At 50.9% G+C, this 16,126-nt stretch overlaps 1 protein-coding gene across 4 annotated transcripts in view; it reads left to right on the forward strand.

Moving 5' to 3' along the window:
• The window catches only part of KCNQ4 (potassium voltage-gated channel subfamily Q member 4), a 57,490-nt gene that overhangs the window by 19,875 nt on the left and 21,489 nt on the right, over window positions 1–16,126 (forward strand). For all 4 annotated transcript variants that reach the window (XM_066375995.1, XM_066375996.1, XM_066375997.1 and 1 more), the window contains exons 2-4: window positions 14,601–14,691; window positions 15,340–15,466; window positions 15,682–15,857. In XM_066375995.1, coding sequence (XP_066232092.1) covers window positions 14,601–14,691; window positions 15,340–15,466; window positions 15,682–15,857 — 394 coding nt within the window. The remainder of the gene's footprint in view (window positions 1–14,600; window positions 14,692–15,339; window positions 15,467–15,681; window positions 15,858–16,126) is intronic.

The following is a 16,126-nucleotide window of genomic DNA, read 5'->3' on the forward strand; positions in this document are numbered from 1 at the left end:
CAGTCTGGCTGGTCCTGGACTTGGGGTTCCACTGAGAAGCAAGGCTCTCAGGGAAGCTCTCACCAACTGTCCCAGGTGTGGCCTGGGAGGTTGCATGCTGCTTTGCTTATTAGTAGTGAAGGAATTGAAATGCCCCTCCCCCACCATGGCCCTTAACCCTCCCACTGAGTGGGGTCCTCAATGGCTGAGTTTGCAGGACTCCCAGGCTGAGCTCAGTCTTGGGGCCTGCACTCCCCAGGGGGCCGAGCCCTCGCTGCAGATCCTGTTCCACCTTGTCAGCTCTTGGTGCCCTCTCTGCTCCTGGAGTGCTGAGAACCAAGTGTTGGGGACTAACTTCTTTCCCTGTTTTGGTCTCTTCTCTGCCTCCTCCCTCCCCACTTTGCACAGGTTCTGCTGATTCAGAGGACAGGCTCCTTAGAGGTGACCCTGACCCCTGCCAGGATCTAGTAGCTAGAGGCCCGGGCAATCCTCAAACCCAGTGCCACCCTGTCACATGCAGCAGGATGAGAGAATTTTTGAAGTGGGGATGGGGGCTGGTGCCTGGGTCCTTCTACAGAATAAGGAGAAATACAAAGGAATTACTGTAGAAATGGGGAAATCTGGCTCCAGATCTAGCTCTGCCTCTGATCCACTGTATGATCACAGGTAGGTCATGTCCCTCTCTGGGACTCAGTTTCTCATCTATAAATGAGAGGATTGATTACCTCTAAGGGATCTTTCAGTGCCAAAATATAGTCAGTATTTGATCACTTCCTGCCACATCCACTTCCCCCTTGTACAAGTCATCATCTCTTGCTTGGATTATATTATTAGCTTCCCAACTAACATGGGGCAAATGTCATTGCCTCCTCCTCCGCCTCCACCCCTGCCCCGCATCACTCAACAGCCTATGTGATCTTTTGCAAACATAAGACAGATCATGTTTCCCCTTGCTCAAAACTCCCCATGTCACTTGGAGTAAAAGCCCAAATCCTCACAACAGCCAGTAGATCATCTGCTTCCCACGTCCACTGCCTCTCTGCCCTCATAGCCTCCCACTCTCCCTTGCTCACCCCTCTGGGAGCACTTCTTTATTGATGGTTCTGGAACATACCAGGCACCCTCTTGCACTTGCTTTTCCCTCCTCTCCCAGAGAGCCTCGCTCTTACTTCCTTCAGATCTCTGCTTAAATGGCACCTTCTCAAAGCGGCTTTCCCTGACCACTCTCCATAAAATAACCTCCCCTCGACTCCCATGCCGATGTTCCTCTCCTCTTTCTGCTTAATTTTTCTCCATCATCATCATTTTTGTTGACATAAGAAACATCCAAACCTGAGAGAACTTTTATGACTTTATTTGATCCAAACTAATAACAGATGCCAGGGGGCAAGATCTCAAATGCTCTGGAGAATAATAGTTTTGTAGTTTATTTTATACATTGGAATCAGAGGAGAAGACGCCAGGAAGGTGCATAAAATCCACCAGTGATAAAGGAGGTGGGAGAAAGCGAATGGGGACATCTCTTGTGCCTTTGAGGAAGAGAAAATTACTCTGAGATTTCAAAGGTATGTTACCCTAGATGCAGAAGAACGGTAGGCAGAGCTCACTGAAGATAAAGATTGACCTCTGCTAAGGAAGCTACAGGCCTGGGATGTGAACACCTGCTATGACCTGCCTGTTTAGGAATTTTTGATCAGTACTGAGTGGTTACTTTTGGTCACTGAGCTTGTCGGAACTGCCATGTAATGTTTATTGCATAACCTCTTTATTTTGTCCATATTTTGAAGCTTTATTTTCTTACTATCCATCTCCCCACTCGAGATGGAAGCTCCGTGAAGGCAGGGACATTGTCTGTCTTTGTGCCCAGCCCATAGTGAACACTTAGGCACTTAGCCAACGCAGGATGAATGAATGAGTGAGTGGCTGAGTGAATGCTCGATGGCTCTGGGCTGTGTGGTTCCTGGAGATGTCCGCCCCCCACCCCCACCCCCGCCGTTCCCTCAAAATCCTTCCTGCTACAAGGAGGGTTGAGGTGTGGAGTCAGGAGTGGCCAGCAGGACAATGCACACTGGGGGAGGTAGATGGGGCCCATCAGTGCTGAGATGGTCCCCTCTCCAAGGAGACTTACCCAGCACCATTCTGAGTTGGTCACAAAGCACTCAAGGTAAAAAGGACAGGACTTCAGCCAGCTCTTGGTCAGTAGGAGGAGACAGGTACCAAACAGCCTCTCTCGTGCGCACGGAAGTAAACGCTATGATGGCGGTGCGCATGGAAGTGGAGATGAGAGATTAAGGAGCTGAGGTGGGAGCTCCCAACTAACTGAGCTGAGCTGGAGGAGGGGCAGCATGAGCAAAGGTGGGAAGGAAATAAAAAGACCCTGCTTGCTGTTGTGGGGGAACAGAGCTATGACAACAGACTACCAAGTGCCAGATTGGGCACCGAGTGGTGGAGAGTGAGGTGGTGGGGTGGGCAAGGACCTTCCTTGCAGTTATGCTAAGAAGCTTGGGCCTGAGCCTGCAAGTTGGTGGATTTTGCCCTTTTTTTTTTTTTTTTTTAAAGCAGCAAAGCTCTTTGTTCAAATGAAACCTTATGCTCAGCTCAGCAAGTAAAACTGAGTCACCCAAATCCACATGGAGCTGATGAGGTGGAACCAGGGGACAGTTTTCACTGACCATCTTGTTGAAGTTTCTAAAACCCAGGCTGCCTGTATTCCACCCCTTAGTTCGCTCTTACTTTGCCTGGGAGGTCCACGCTCTGTTTATTTGAGGGCCGGCCAGCCCTGAGCCGATGGATGAGCCCTGTTCCCCCTTGTTCCCACCTGTGGCTGCCATTGGTGTGTTGCTCAGCCCACTTACCTGGTATACCAGGTAGTCTTGCTGGCATGGCAGAACAAGTAGGAGGGGTTGGAATGGGTCCAGATGAGCAAGAACTAGGAGATGACTCATTAAACACCTGGTCCAGAAGGCACTGCCTTCCGTACCTTAGTGGGACTGAGACTATTCATACTTGCTCAGGAAAGATTGGCATGTGGTGGTGGAGGATACCTGCTGCAAGGACAGGGAAGACTTCTGTAGCGTCATAGCAGGGAGCACATCTGGGCCTCACGGAGTAGAGAAGGGGTGATGAGACTCTAGAAGGGCAGTCTCCTCTCCACTTCTCTGCACCTCCGCCAACTTTCCTCTATGGTTCTCAGTTCCATTCCTGAAAAAGACAATCTGATTGGCTGAGCCCAACCGATGAGGTATCTTTCTTGGGTCAGTCCCCAGCTCTAGGTGAGTAAGTGGCAGCCAGGAGAGGAGCATGAAGCCGTGTGGTACCATGTAGAGTTGGCCCTTCAGGGCTGCGATGGCGGTCAGAGCGGCCCCCAGGGCTCTCCTCGTCCTAGTCCTTGGGAGTCCTGCACCTGCCTATGGGCATGGCTGGGAGGATGCCAGTGGTGCTGAAATCGAGACTTGTTCAAGGGTGGGTCAGCCCAGAGTAAGGGAAGGGGCACCTGTTTCTAATGGGACCATATCTAAAGGAGTCGACTTGTTATACTTTTTCAGGCAAAAGAGAATGCCTTTTTCTAATTTGTCCTCCAAGAGGGGGCATTTTTTTCATAGTTTGTACTCTGTGCTGGCGGCTGCTGTCCCTCCAGGGACATCCTCAAAGAATCTGGAACTGAGCTGAGGGCCAGCCCTTTCCCTTCCACCCCACTGCTGGAGAGTCATAAGGCTAAAAGGGACCTCATCCCTCATTGAGTTTGTCCCTCACCTTCAGGTTTCAGACAGGGAAACTGAGGCTCCATTGAGACCTCATCCCTTGCCCTGAGCCCCAGTGCCAGCCCCCAGCTCAGAGAAGCAGCAGCCACTCAGCAGCCCTAATGTGGGGCCTTGGGTCACATGCTTTTGCTCCCTTGGCCATATTTAGAATCGCTGGATCAGGGGAAACTTCTCATCCCAGGCCCTGAGGATTCTTGGAAAGAGCCTTTTGGTCTGAGGCCCGGCTGACGGCCCCTCCCCTTTATCCCCCTGCAAGAGAAGTAAGAGGCTGTTCTTCCCAGAGGAGCCAGGCCACTTTGCACCCCATCAAGAAGTGCCTCTCAGGTCTAGCTGGAGTCCCTTCTGTAGTATCAGCTCCAGTTCGGGGCTTAGGAAGCCCTTTTCCATTGGAAGGTAGTGAAGGTCATGTCCTCTGGAACTCGTGTCCTCCAGGAACCTTGGCTAGTGGGGACAGACTGGACCCATCTGTCCCCAGGAGGGAAGACAGAACACTGCCTTTGGGGTCCTGGTCTAGGGGCTGAAGAAGGGGCCACCTATTCTCAAAGCTGACGAGGGGCCCAGCTGGTGGCCAAGCAGGTGGCAGACACTGGCAGGGCTGTCTGGGAAGAGGGACTCTGGAGACGGAAAGAAGGCAGGAAGCCCAGGAGGAGGAACGGAGCAGGGACTGGTTCCGCCTTCACTTTAGTCAGATTTGGGGGCAGGGGGGTCCTCTCATCCAGCGCACTCTGCTTTCCCCTCAGGATCATCAAGTCTCAAAAACAAAAAACCTCAAACCAAACAAAACCAAAAATGCACATGTGAAGCACTGTTGATATTCTAGATCTTTCCTCCCACTTAACTGTGGAGATAAAGGCCCTGTGTTCCCAAGGAACTCCTCCCTAGGGCCCGGTCAGTTCTCTCTCCCATCCTTATTTGACACAGACTGTCTCAAACCTCTTCAGACAGCCCCACCCACCTTGATCCCCCCCCTGAGAAGTGTTCCTGACCTCTTCACAGAGAAGTTGGACCCCTGTAGGAGCTCTCTGGGTTTCCTCGGTCCCCTGCCCTCCTCTCCCATCTAGTCTCTCCCCGTTCTCGCCTGCCCCCAGGGAAGCTGGCTGGGTTCTTTCTGCTTAATGCTAGCCCTTCACCTCCCTGCTGCCCTGGGGACTTCATCCGTTGATCATTCCCCTTTTCTCCCACATCTTCAACTTCTCCCTCCACTCTGCTTCTCTCATCTTAAAAAAAAAAAAAAATCTCTGTGCTTTGTATTCTTCTCCAGCTACTGAACTCAGCCTCTACTCTCTGTGTCAAACTTCTCAAAATATTTATAGTTATGCCTACACTCTGCATCCACTTCCTCACGGCCCTCTCCCTTCCTCACCCCAGCTGGGCCTGCTCTGGTCCTTTCCTCCCTCTGAGGCTGCCCTTTGCCAAGGTACCCAGTGACCAACTTGTCACTAAAGCCAGTGAACATTTTTCGGGGCTTATCTTGCTTGACCTCTTGGCTGTGTTTGACACTGTCATCCACTCCCTTAAACACTTTCTTCTCTCGGCCTGGCCCCTCCCTCTTCCGGTTTCCCTCCTGTCTTGCTGGGTGAGGGGGGTCTCTCCTCGCTCTGCCCAGCTGGAGCTCCATTAGGTCCTCCTCTAAATTTGCCACCTGCTCTCTGGACTGTCTCAGCTGCTCCCAAGACCCCAGTCACCCCCTTTACCCTAATGTCCCCCAAGTCTGCATTTCCGGCTCAGGTCTCTCTCTTCAAACCCACTGAGTGTTTGCTCTGTGCCCCATGGCCCTCTCCACCTCAGCGTGTCCACAGTGGCACTCATCACCCCACACCTGTTTCTCCACCGGGGTCTCCCACCACAGTTCATGCATGGCACCTCATCCACCCAGTACGCACACCAGAAATATGAGTCTTCTCCCTCATGGTCTCCGCTTCCAATTTGTCACCAAGTCCTACTTTCCAAAACTCTCTCCAGGCCTCCCACTTCTCTCCAGTGCTCCCACCACCAACTCCTTGTAATCTGAATTATTGTGGAGACTTCCGCTTGCTTTTCCCCATCAGCCTACCCTCTTAGCACACTGCCCCTGAATGGTGGTCCCGAAATACAAATCAGACCACGTCATTCTCTCTCTTAAAATTCAGAGGCTCCCCATTGCCTTTAGGATAAGGCTCGTAATGCCTGAGGATGCTACTTAAGATCCCTGGATCTGCCCGTCTGGTTTGTCCAGTACCCCTCCCTTTTGGGCCATCACCTTCTGGAACTGCTGGCCACCAGGGGCACCCCCACCCCTGCCCTTGTCACCTCCTCCAGCAAGTCTTCACTGATCCCCCAACTTTATCTTGCTAAAACTGCCTTGGGGTTCCTCCCGACCCCCTGGGCACACCGTCATCATCTTGTCTGTCATGTTACTGCTGGGTTTACTAGTTAGTTTCTTGGTGGCCTGGATTATTCATTTCTAGTTTTACAATAAACCTGACTGAGTATAGATAGCAATGAATTTGTGTGTGTGTGTGTGTGGCAGAGACAGAGATAGTCAGAGAGAGGGACAGATAGGGACAGACAGACAGGAACGGAGAGAAATGAGGAACATCAATTCTTCATTGTGGCTCCTTGGTTGTTCACTGATTGATTTCTCATATGTGCCTTGACCGGGGGGCTACAGCTGACCGAGTGACCCCTTGCTTGAGCCAGCGACCTTGGGTTCAAGCTGGTGAGCCTTGCTCAAACCAGATGAGCCCGCATTCAAGCTGGCGACCTCGGGATCTGGAACCTGGGTCCTCTACACCTCAGTCCGAGGCTCTATCTACTGCGCCACCGCCTGGTCTGGCAGCAATGAATATTTTTAAGTTAATGTGGCTCAGAGAGGTTAGGTGATAACCTCTTTTCTGCAGTGTGGACCTCCCCTCCCCCCATAGCCACAAGTTTCAATCCTCCAAGCATCAGTTTTCCCAGGGACATCCCAGAATAGCTGGGGCTGAACTTCCCCAGCAGCTCCCACTGCTGGAGAGACATAGGCGGACGTCCCCTACCTCATGTTGCAGACAGGGAAACTGAGGCCCAGAGAGACTGTATGTCTTGGTAGTCCAGATGGACTTTGGTTCAGGTCCAGGCCTTATGACTTTGGACAACCTAATATAACTTTCTTCCTATCTTTTTTTTTCCTTTTAAATAACAGCTTTATTGAGTTGTAATTCACATTCAATGACACCCCCATCCCCTTTTTAATTTTTATTTATTTATTCTTTTTTATTTTAGAGAGGAGAGAGAGTTAGAATGAGAGAGAGAGAGAGAGAGAGAGAGAGAGAAAGGGGGGAGGAGCAGGAAGCATCAACTCCCATATATGCCTTGACTGGGCAAGCCCAAGGTTTTGAACTGGTGACCTCAGTGTTCCAGGTCAACGTTTTATCCACTGCGCCACCACAGGTCAGGCCCCATCCCCTTTTTAAAGTGGGCAATGCAGTGGTGTTTAGTATAGTCACAGAATTGTGCAGCAATCATAGTACACCTTTCTGAACCTCTGTCTCCTCATTGGTCAGCCTTGGGTGATGATGTACTGGTCTCACGGGGTTGTGAGAAGATATCAAGAATAGGCATGGAGAGGGCCTGGCACAGTGCCTGGCCCACAGGAACCCTTGGCCAGCAGGAGTGGTTACAGGGTCACAGGGTGAAGCTGGCATTGGCAGAAGACCCACCTCAAAGGCTTCCCTCACTCCCCTGCTCTGTGGCGGCTTCCAAGCAATGATTTGAGCAGGCCATGAGGGTTGGGGAAAGGGGCAGAGAAGGCAGTGATTATAGTTGTTTAAAAAGCCTTGAGGTAGCTAATAATTGGTCAACCACAACCACTCCATTAGCTAAGTCAGTGGTTTTCAAAGCGTGATTCCCAGAGGAGCAACATTACTATCACCAGGGAACTTTGTAAAAATGCAGATTCTCAGGCTCCGTTTCACATTTACTGAAGCAGACACTCTAGGAGTGGGGCCCACAAATCAGTATTTTAACAAGCTTTCCAGGTTATTCTGACACTGGCTGTAATTTGACAACCACAGTTCTAAGCAAACCATTTGCCTATCCCTTGCTGACCTTTTGGATGAGTGGGATGGTCACAGAATGGTGGGGGGTGGGGCAGGGAGGAAGGGTTGTGTGCTCTCTCTCTCCTCACAACCGGCCAGGGAGAGCCAGCCAGGCAGTGCTCGCCTGTCCCAGCTCTGCCTCCTAGACTGGGCAAGGGCTCCAAATTGCCAGATATGATGGACAAAGCTACTCCAGAAAGCTGCCAGTCTGACCTCTCTGCTGGGATGATAATAGTCAAGTGAGCCGGCTCCTCTGTGCCCTCTACACTTCTATAGATGGAGAAACTGAGGCCCCAGACAGGGCCAGAGACAATCCTTATAGTCCTTATTTGTTGCATGAATGAAGCCACCCTCTGGTTCTGGCAGATACAACCACACCCCAGCTCAGGGCACCTCCTCTTGTCTCTCTAAGCTCCCCAAGCTCCAGACATTGATCTCTCTTCTGCTGTCCAAAGAGTGGGTGTCTAGACCCTGGCCGGTTGGCTCAGTGGTAGAGCGTTGGCCTGGCGTGCAGGAGTCCTGGGTTCGATTCCCAGCCAGGGCACACAGGAGAAGCGTCCATCTGCTTCTCTACCCCTCCTCCTCTCCTTCCTCTCTGTCTCTCTCTTACCTTCCCACAGCCAAGGCTCCATTGGAGCAAAGTTGGCCCGGGCGCTGAGGATGGCTCTATGGTCTCTGCCTCAGGCGCTAGAATGCCTCTGGTTGCAACAGAGCAACGCTCCAGATGGGCAGAGCATCGCCCCCTGGTGGGCATGCTGGGTGGATCCTGGCCAGGCGCATGCGGGAGTCTGTCTGACTGTCTCTCCCCGTTTCCAATTTCAGAAAAATACAAAAAAAACCCCAAAACGAGTGGGTGTCTGTATGAGGCCCCCTTGGGGAGGCCAAGGCAGGTTGGCGGTCAACTTTAGCTGGTCACTGATTCACTGTGTGGTCTTGAGTTACTGTGTCCCTCCCGGGCCCCGTTTTCTCATCTGGCAGATAAAAACAGTTACTCAGCTGCCTGGAACATAAGGTGTTCTCTATCAGGCTAAGTATGTCTGTTCAGTTGTATTGAGCATCTAGGGCAGGGGTCGGGAACCTATGGCTCGTGAGCCAGATATAGCTCTTTTGATGGCTGCATCTGGCTCTCAAACAAATCTTTAATAAAAAAAATAATAACGTTAAAAATATAAAACATTCTCATGTATTACAATCTGTTCATTTCCTACTGCTTATGTTCATGGTTGCGGGTGGCTGGAGCCAATCACAGTTGTCCTCTGGGACAACACCAAATTTTTATTGGATAATGCATTACAGACACAGGTTGTTGTATGGCTCTCACGGAATTACATTTTAAACTATGTGGCATTCTTGGCTCTCTCAGCCAAAAAGTTTCCCGACCCCTGATCTAGGGTGAGGAAACTCCCCCCAGTGCATAAAGGCAGAGGGAGGTGAAATTCAGGGGCTTTTTAAACAGAGTCTATCAATTGGAGCTGGTCAGGTCAGAGGCCTATCTTCTCTTCCCTCCCCAGGAAGGATGCTGGGGAGACCAGAGGGTCAGAGATGGATCTGCTAAAAGCTTTGGGGGCCTCTTCAGTGGGTACTGACATAATGTCCTGATGTTTGTTTAATGAGAAATTCTGGCCTGACCAGTGGTGGCACAGTAGATAGAGCATCAACCCAGAATGTTGAGACCCCTGGTTTGAAACCCTGAGGTCACCAGCTTGAGCATGGGCTCATTGGCTTGAGCGCAGGGTCATTGGCTTGAGCGCGGGATCATTGACATGATCCCAAAATTGCTGGCTTGAGCTCAAAGGTCGCTGGTTTGAAGCCGAAGGTCACTGGTTTAAGCAAGGGGTCACTGGCTTGGCTTGAGTCCAAGGTCACTGGCTTGAGCAAAAGGTCACTTGGTCAAGGCACTTATGAAAAGCAATCAATGAACAACTAAAGTAAAGCAATTAAGAGTTGATGCTCTCATTTCTCTCCTCCCCCTCTCTCTTCCTTCTTGTCTCTCTAGATAAAAGAAAAAAAGTGTGAAATTCTGCTATTCATTTACTCAGTCTTTCAACAGTGCTATGAAAAAATAAATAAAGCAGGGTAAGAAGAGAGAGAGTGAAGATAGGGCCGTTATTTTGGAGAGGGGGTGGCCGGGGACTTCAAGGAAGTGATGTTTGGACAGAGAGCTAGATGAGTAAGGCAGCAATAAATAGGCAGAGAAAACAGCACATTAAGTGCAGAGCCTGGAGGAGAAAACACGTTTGGTGTGTTCCAGGAAGGGCAAGGACGTCAGAATGCTGGAGCCCAGTGATGCTGGGTTGAGATCAAGGTCAAGAGGTGGGGGTGGGGGTCAGATCTCAGAGAGCCTTACTGGACATGCTGAGGGTTTGGGCTTTGCTCTCTAAGAGTGATGGGTCAGTGGAGACTTTTGAGGACATTTCACTCGACGAGAAGATCACACTGGCTACTTTGAAGGGAGTGGGTGACAGCAGGACCAGCATGGAGTCAGGAGACCAGTCAGGGGCCAGAAGGTGGTGGCTGAGTCAGGATGGTGAGCTGTGGTCTGTCCAGGGAGATATTTTGAAGATAGAGCCAACAGAAATTTCTAAAGGACGGGATGTGGAGGGTGAGAGAAAGACTTTAAGGCTTAACTCAGATGTTTAGCCTAAGCCCCTGGGTGGTGCCATTACTGAGATGGGGAGACTGGAGAGGAACGAGATTAAGGATAAATTGAGAGTGTGTTTTTGGACACATTTGGTTTGAGAGGCTTTTTTGTTTTGCTTTGTTTTCTTCTTTTCCAAGTGAGAAGAGGGGAGATAGAGAGACAGACTCTTGTATGTACCCCAACCAGGATCCACCTGGCTACTCCCTTTTGGGGTGATGCTCTGCCCATCTGGGGCCATGCTCACAACTGAGCTATTTTTAGCTCCTGAGGTGGAGACTCCATGGAGCCATATTCGACATATTCAGCACCTGGACCAATGAGCTCAAACCAATCAAGCCATGGCTGCAGGAGGGGGAGAGAGAGAGAGAAGGAGGGGGGAGGGGTGGAGAAGCAGATGGTTGCTTCTCCTGTGTGCCCTGACTGGGAATTGAACCCAGGACATCCACACACTGGGCTGACGCTCTACCACTGAGCCAACCGGCCAGGGCCCCATTTGTATTTTTAAGAAAATGTCTTTTAAGATTTATGTTAGTTTGTGATTACCCATGTTTATTTTCTCTCTCTCTCTCTCTCTCTCTTTTAGAGTATATGAAGAGCCCCTGTCACAAATCACCACTAGGCTTTTATTATTTATAAAATTTGGTCCCTTGGGAAGTCCATCTCAGCAGATAAATTCCTTCTCAGGGTTCATATCAAATGCATGTTTCTTTACTGGGTCCACAGTATTCATATTTAATGGCTAGAACACTGTGTCAATTTTTAACTTGATCAGTGATTTTCAACCTTTTTTTTTCATGGCACAAACACACACTAATTACTAAGGTCAGTGCCCCTGACTGAATACAACCATTTTCATCTCATGGCACAAATAAATTAGTTACTAAGGGAGAAGAGGTCAGGGCCCCTATTTCTTTAGTAATTAGTTTATAAGTGCATGAGAAACAAAGGTTGAAAATCACTACTTGATAAAGTTGTTTACATGGTAAGTGTAGGGGTTCAGAATGAGTCACCCCAAGATATGCCACTCTTGCATGCAGATTATTTCAAGCTGAAAATAATCAAAGCTCAGAAGTCTCCCTCTTAACTGCCTAAAAAAAATTTAGATGGCCCTGGCTGGGTAGCTTAGTTTGTTAGAGCATTGTTCCAATAAGTCAAGGTTGAAGGTTTGATCCCCAGTCAGGGCACATGCAAGAATCAACTGGTGAATGCAGAGATGGGTGGGCCAACACTCAAAGTGTAAGAGAAAGTTTATTGAGAAAGTCATAGCCCTAGGTAGTTGGCTCAGCAGTAGAGCATTGGGCATGTGGAAGTCCCAGGTTTGATTTCTGATCAAGGCACATAGGAGAAGTGCCCATCTGATCTACCCCTCCCCCTTTCCCTTCCCCTTCCCCTTCCCCTTCCCCTTCCCCTTCCTCCTCCTCCTCCTCTTCTTCTTCTTCTTCTTCTTCTTCTTCTTCTTCTTCTTCTTCTTCTCCTTCTCCTTCTCCTTCTCCTTCTCCTTCTTCTTCTTCTTCTTCTTCTTATCTCTCTCTCTCTCTCTCTCTCTCTCTCTCTTCTCCTCCTGCAGCCATCACTCAAATAGTTCGAGCAAGTTGGCCTCCAGCAGTGAGGATGGCTCTCTGGCCTGCCTCAGGTGCTGAAATAGCTTGGTTGTCGAGCAACAGAGTGGCAGCTCCAAATGGATCCTGGTTGGGGTGTATGTGGGAGCCTGTCTTTCTGTCTCCCTGCCTCTCTCTTAACAAAAAACAACAACAACAACAAAAAAACAAAAAAACAAAAAGGTCTCCCCTCCCCTCCCTTCCCCTCCTTTCCCTTCCCTTCCCTACCCTACCTGAAAAAAAAAAAAAGATAGAAAAAAACAAAACAAAAAGGAAGTCACAGAGGTAGAAGTAGTGAGCTGTAGAAGAAATGGGCTCAGGAAACAAGTTACACAGGCAAAGAATACCCATGTTTATTCTAAAAAATATTAGGAAATGCAGAGAAGCAAAAGGCAAAACAAAAGCCAAGTCATTCTTAACTTTGCCACCCAGAGTCCTGCTCACTCTTGGTATATAGTATATAAAAGACATCTACATTTTAAAAATTGGAATCACATGCCTCTAAGGTTTAATAATCTTTTTTCACTTAACCTATTATAAAGTAGACAGTTATAAATGTGTTACTATTGGCATGGAAAGAAAAATGTTGAGAAAAAAAAATTGAAACACCCAGTAGGCAGCCCTTAGTGTGGCTGAGCAATGGGACTGAAGGATTACGGTCCAGCATTGGGGTAAAGCAAGTTTTGGCTGCAGGCCTTCCCAGAGGAGGGGGCTGGATAAGTGGACCTCAGGGAGGGCCTTTCTGCCCTTGAGCCCTGTGTCAGTGACAGTCCCTATCCCCAGTGGATGTGGCCGCTGTGTTTTCTGTGGTTAATTATTGAACAGGAGGAGCTGGTACTCTCTCCCCCGTGCCTTATGTCTTCGCTGACTTCACTCTTGTCTGAAACTGGCCAAGAAAGCCTCTTCCTCCCTCATTCATGCAAAACCCTTTACTGACATCTGCCACCTACCTCCTCCACCCAGGGGCATGTGCTAGGTAGCAGTCCTCTACCTGCCCTCCAAGCAGGCCGGAAGCCCCTGTCCAAGGAGATCTAAGTGGGTCAGGGTGGAGCCATGCCATTTCCATGGTTTTCTTCTTGTATGGCCCTCTTTACACATGAGACTGGCTCAGGGAAAGTAGGTGCCTTTCCCAGCGCCACACACACAGCAGGGCTGGAATTCAAACCCAGGTCTCTGACTCCCCGCCCATGCCCTTGTCACCATGAAACACAAACACAAATGGAGCTGTGTAGAAAATGACTTGGGCCACATACACGGAGACCAGCATTGGGAGAGCGCAATAGGGTGGGGGTGCAGAGTGCTCTCCAGAGCAGGGAGTGTTGTGTGGGGAAGGGTGAGCAGTCTCAGCAGGCTACCATGGTGCGGTGTTTTAGGTAGAATGCAGAATCTGCAGTCCCAGGTGGGGAAGGCTGAGGGTCAGTCCCAGGTGGGGAAGGCTGTGGGCTGTGGGTCAGTCCACAAGGGAAGTTCATTTTCTCAGACGTCTCTTCCAGGACATGTGCATGTCCAGCACTCCCCCATTTCAAAGAGGAGCACTTCCAGGAGCCTGGCTGCGTTCACTTTTGCTGCATCTGCAGCTGTACTTCTCATTCTGCCTCCCTCAGGCACTCACATCCTCCCCAGGCCACCAGTTTCTGTCCCTGTGCCCTTTCCCTTCTGCCCATCCACTGGCTCTAATCCTGTCCTGGACATACTGAGTAACCTTTGGCAATGCCTTTCACTCTTTGGGCCTCAGTTTCCTCACAGTGCAATTGGGGTTGAGGGATGTGGTGGAGGAGTTGGGTTCTAAATTTCCTTCCTTATCTAGAACATCTGGTTCTAGGCCACTCAGTGGCTTCCCGCTGTCTTCAGGGGAGTTCAAGCCTCCATGTCATGGCTCCTTGCTACACGATTCCCCTCTTCACACCCTTTCCCCCTATGCATCCTTCTCTCCCTACCTGTCTTCCCTGATCCCCTATCCTTGCATAGCTGTCTCATTATGTAATATCTTAAGAGCCCACAAAGGTAGGAGTAATTCACCCCACTCTACTGATGAAGCCATGCTTCTGTTGCCTTGGGGATCACTGGGAATGGGGGGACCCTATTCTCCCTCAATTTGATGATCTTTCTTGCTCCCCTGCCCACTGGCTGATCTCTGGAGCATTTTTCTCAAGATGACCTTGAGTCTGAGCCAGGGGCTTAGGCCACACTTGAGAATGGCTGAGCCTAGACTTGTTCCTGACTGTGGGACCCTGGGCCAGTCTGTTCCCACTGCCAGCCCAGATCAACCCACCACTCAAAGCTGAGCGACCACCTCTCTGAACTACAGCCTGCATCAAGAGCAGATGAGTGAGGTGTAAGGTGCCTATAAGCTCAGTAGCCAGAGCTTGGCTTGGGGGCTTCTCTCCTTGGTGTTCAGCACAGAGCCACAAGTCCAGGGAACTCTGCTTCTGATTCTTTTATCTGCTTTCCACACATCTCAAAAATGCATCCCTCCTCCTCTGACTCCATAGCACACTGCTGAGGGTCCATGCCTGCCCTGTCAATCCAGCAGTCTAACCCTTCCCTCATGCTGCAATTGCAGATTTTTGCTGGTGTTCACCTGCCTGGTGTTGTCTGTGCTGTCCACTATCCAGGAGCACCAGGAACTTGCCAATGAGTGTCTCCTCATCTTGGTGAGTGCTGGCATTCCTGTCTGAGGGAGGCTGTGTGAGGAAGCACCTCTGGGTTTCAGGGGAAGGTTGGAGAGTGGTTTCTTATACCATGGCTCAAAGAGTGGCTTGTGGTGCTGTGTTCCCTGAGCTGGTGGCTGCTCATCTCCAGGTTTCATCTCCTGCTGTATAGCAGGTGTTGGGGGACCTCCTGCCTCTATATCAAGGCTTGTAATGGGCCAAGAGAAGAGGTGAGTAGGTCCCACTTCTTCTCAGGACCCAGACTGCTAACTCCATCCCTAGTGAGATGTTGGGTTTTTTTTCTCCTCTAAACAGAATCATTTTGGAGGGGACAGCTGACAGATAGCCACCCTTTATGTTACCCAATCTACTTTAGACAGTCTGGGATGACTGGGAGGTGGAGGGTGGGGTGAGGGAGAAAAACCCAGACAGCTCATGGGAACGGGAAGAGAGAGCAGACTTGGACTTTCAGTCTCTTTGGAAGGGGCCACATGCCTTAGAGAATCCTCCTCAGATTCATCCAGGGGTGAGAATCTCCAGGAGAGGTGTCTGAGGAAATCTTAAGTATCCCTAACCCAGGGATCCAGGCTGTTTGTGTGTTGTGTGGCCTCAGTCCTGGAGACTGGAGAACTCAGGCCCCTGATCCCACAGGAATTTGTGATGATTGTGGTCTTTGGCCTGGAGTACATCATTCGTGTCTGGTCCGCCGGATGCTGCTGCCGCTACCGAGGATGGCAGGGCCGCTTCCGCTTTGCCAGAAAACCTTTCTGTGTCATCGGTAATAAGGCCTGACCCCCCAATCCCCCCCCCCCCGCGCCTGACCCTTGACCCCAAGCCCCAGGGTTGACACCCTGACCCCACTCTGGCTGCTGGCACAGACTCAACGGACCCTCCCAATCCCCCAACCACGGCCCCACGATCCCAGGAATCCTCGACCTGGGGTGAGTTGGATCGCTGGCGCTGGCGGTGACCTAGCCTTCCCCGCCCCTGCAGACTTCATCGTGTTCGTGGCCTCGGTGGCCGTTATCGCCGCGGGCACGCAGGGCAACATCTTTGCCACGTCTGCGTTGCGCAGCATGCGCTTCCTGCAGATCCTGCGCATGGTGCGCATGGACCGCCGAGGTGGCACTTGGAAGCTGCTGGGCTCGGTGGTCTACGCGCACAGCAAGGTGAGGCCGGCTGGGGGCGTGTCAGGGGCGTGTCAGGGGCGGGGTCAGGTCGGGTAGTAGCTGGGAGGGCGGGCCGGAGTGGAGCCCGGAGAGGGGAGGGACAGGGGAGGAGCCTGGAGGTCTGGACCCACGGCCTAAGGGGCGGGACAAGCTGGGGGCGGACGCTAGGCCGGGCGGGGTCTAGGAGTCTTGACCAGGGCAGGAGGCGGGGCCTGAGGGAAAGGGCTTGAGGGTCTCAGAAGCTTCAGAGTTGGAGGGTCACGTGCACA

This window comes from Saccopteryx leptura, chromosome 3 (genome assembly GCF_036850995.1).
Source record: "Saccopteryx leptura isolate mSacLep1 chromosome 3, mSacLep1_pri_phased_curated, whole genome shotgun sequence".
Lineage (NCBI taxonomy): Eukaryota > Metazoa > Chordata > Mammalia > Chiroptera > Emballonuridae > Saccopteryx > Saccopteryx leptura.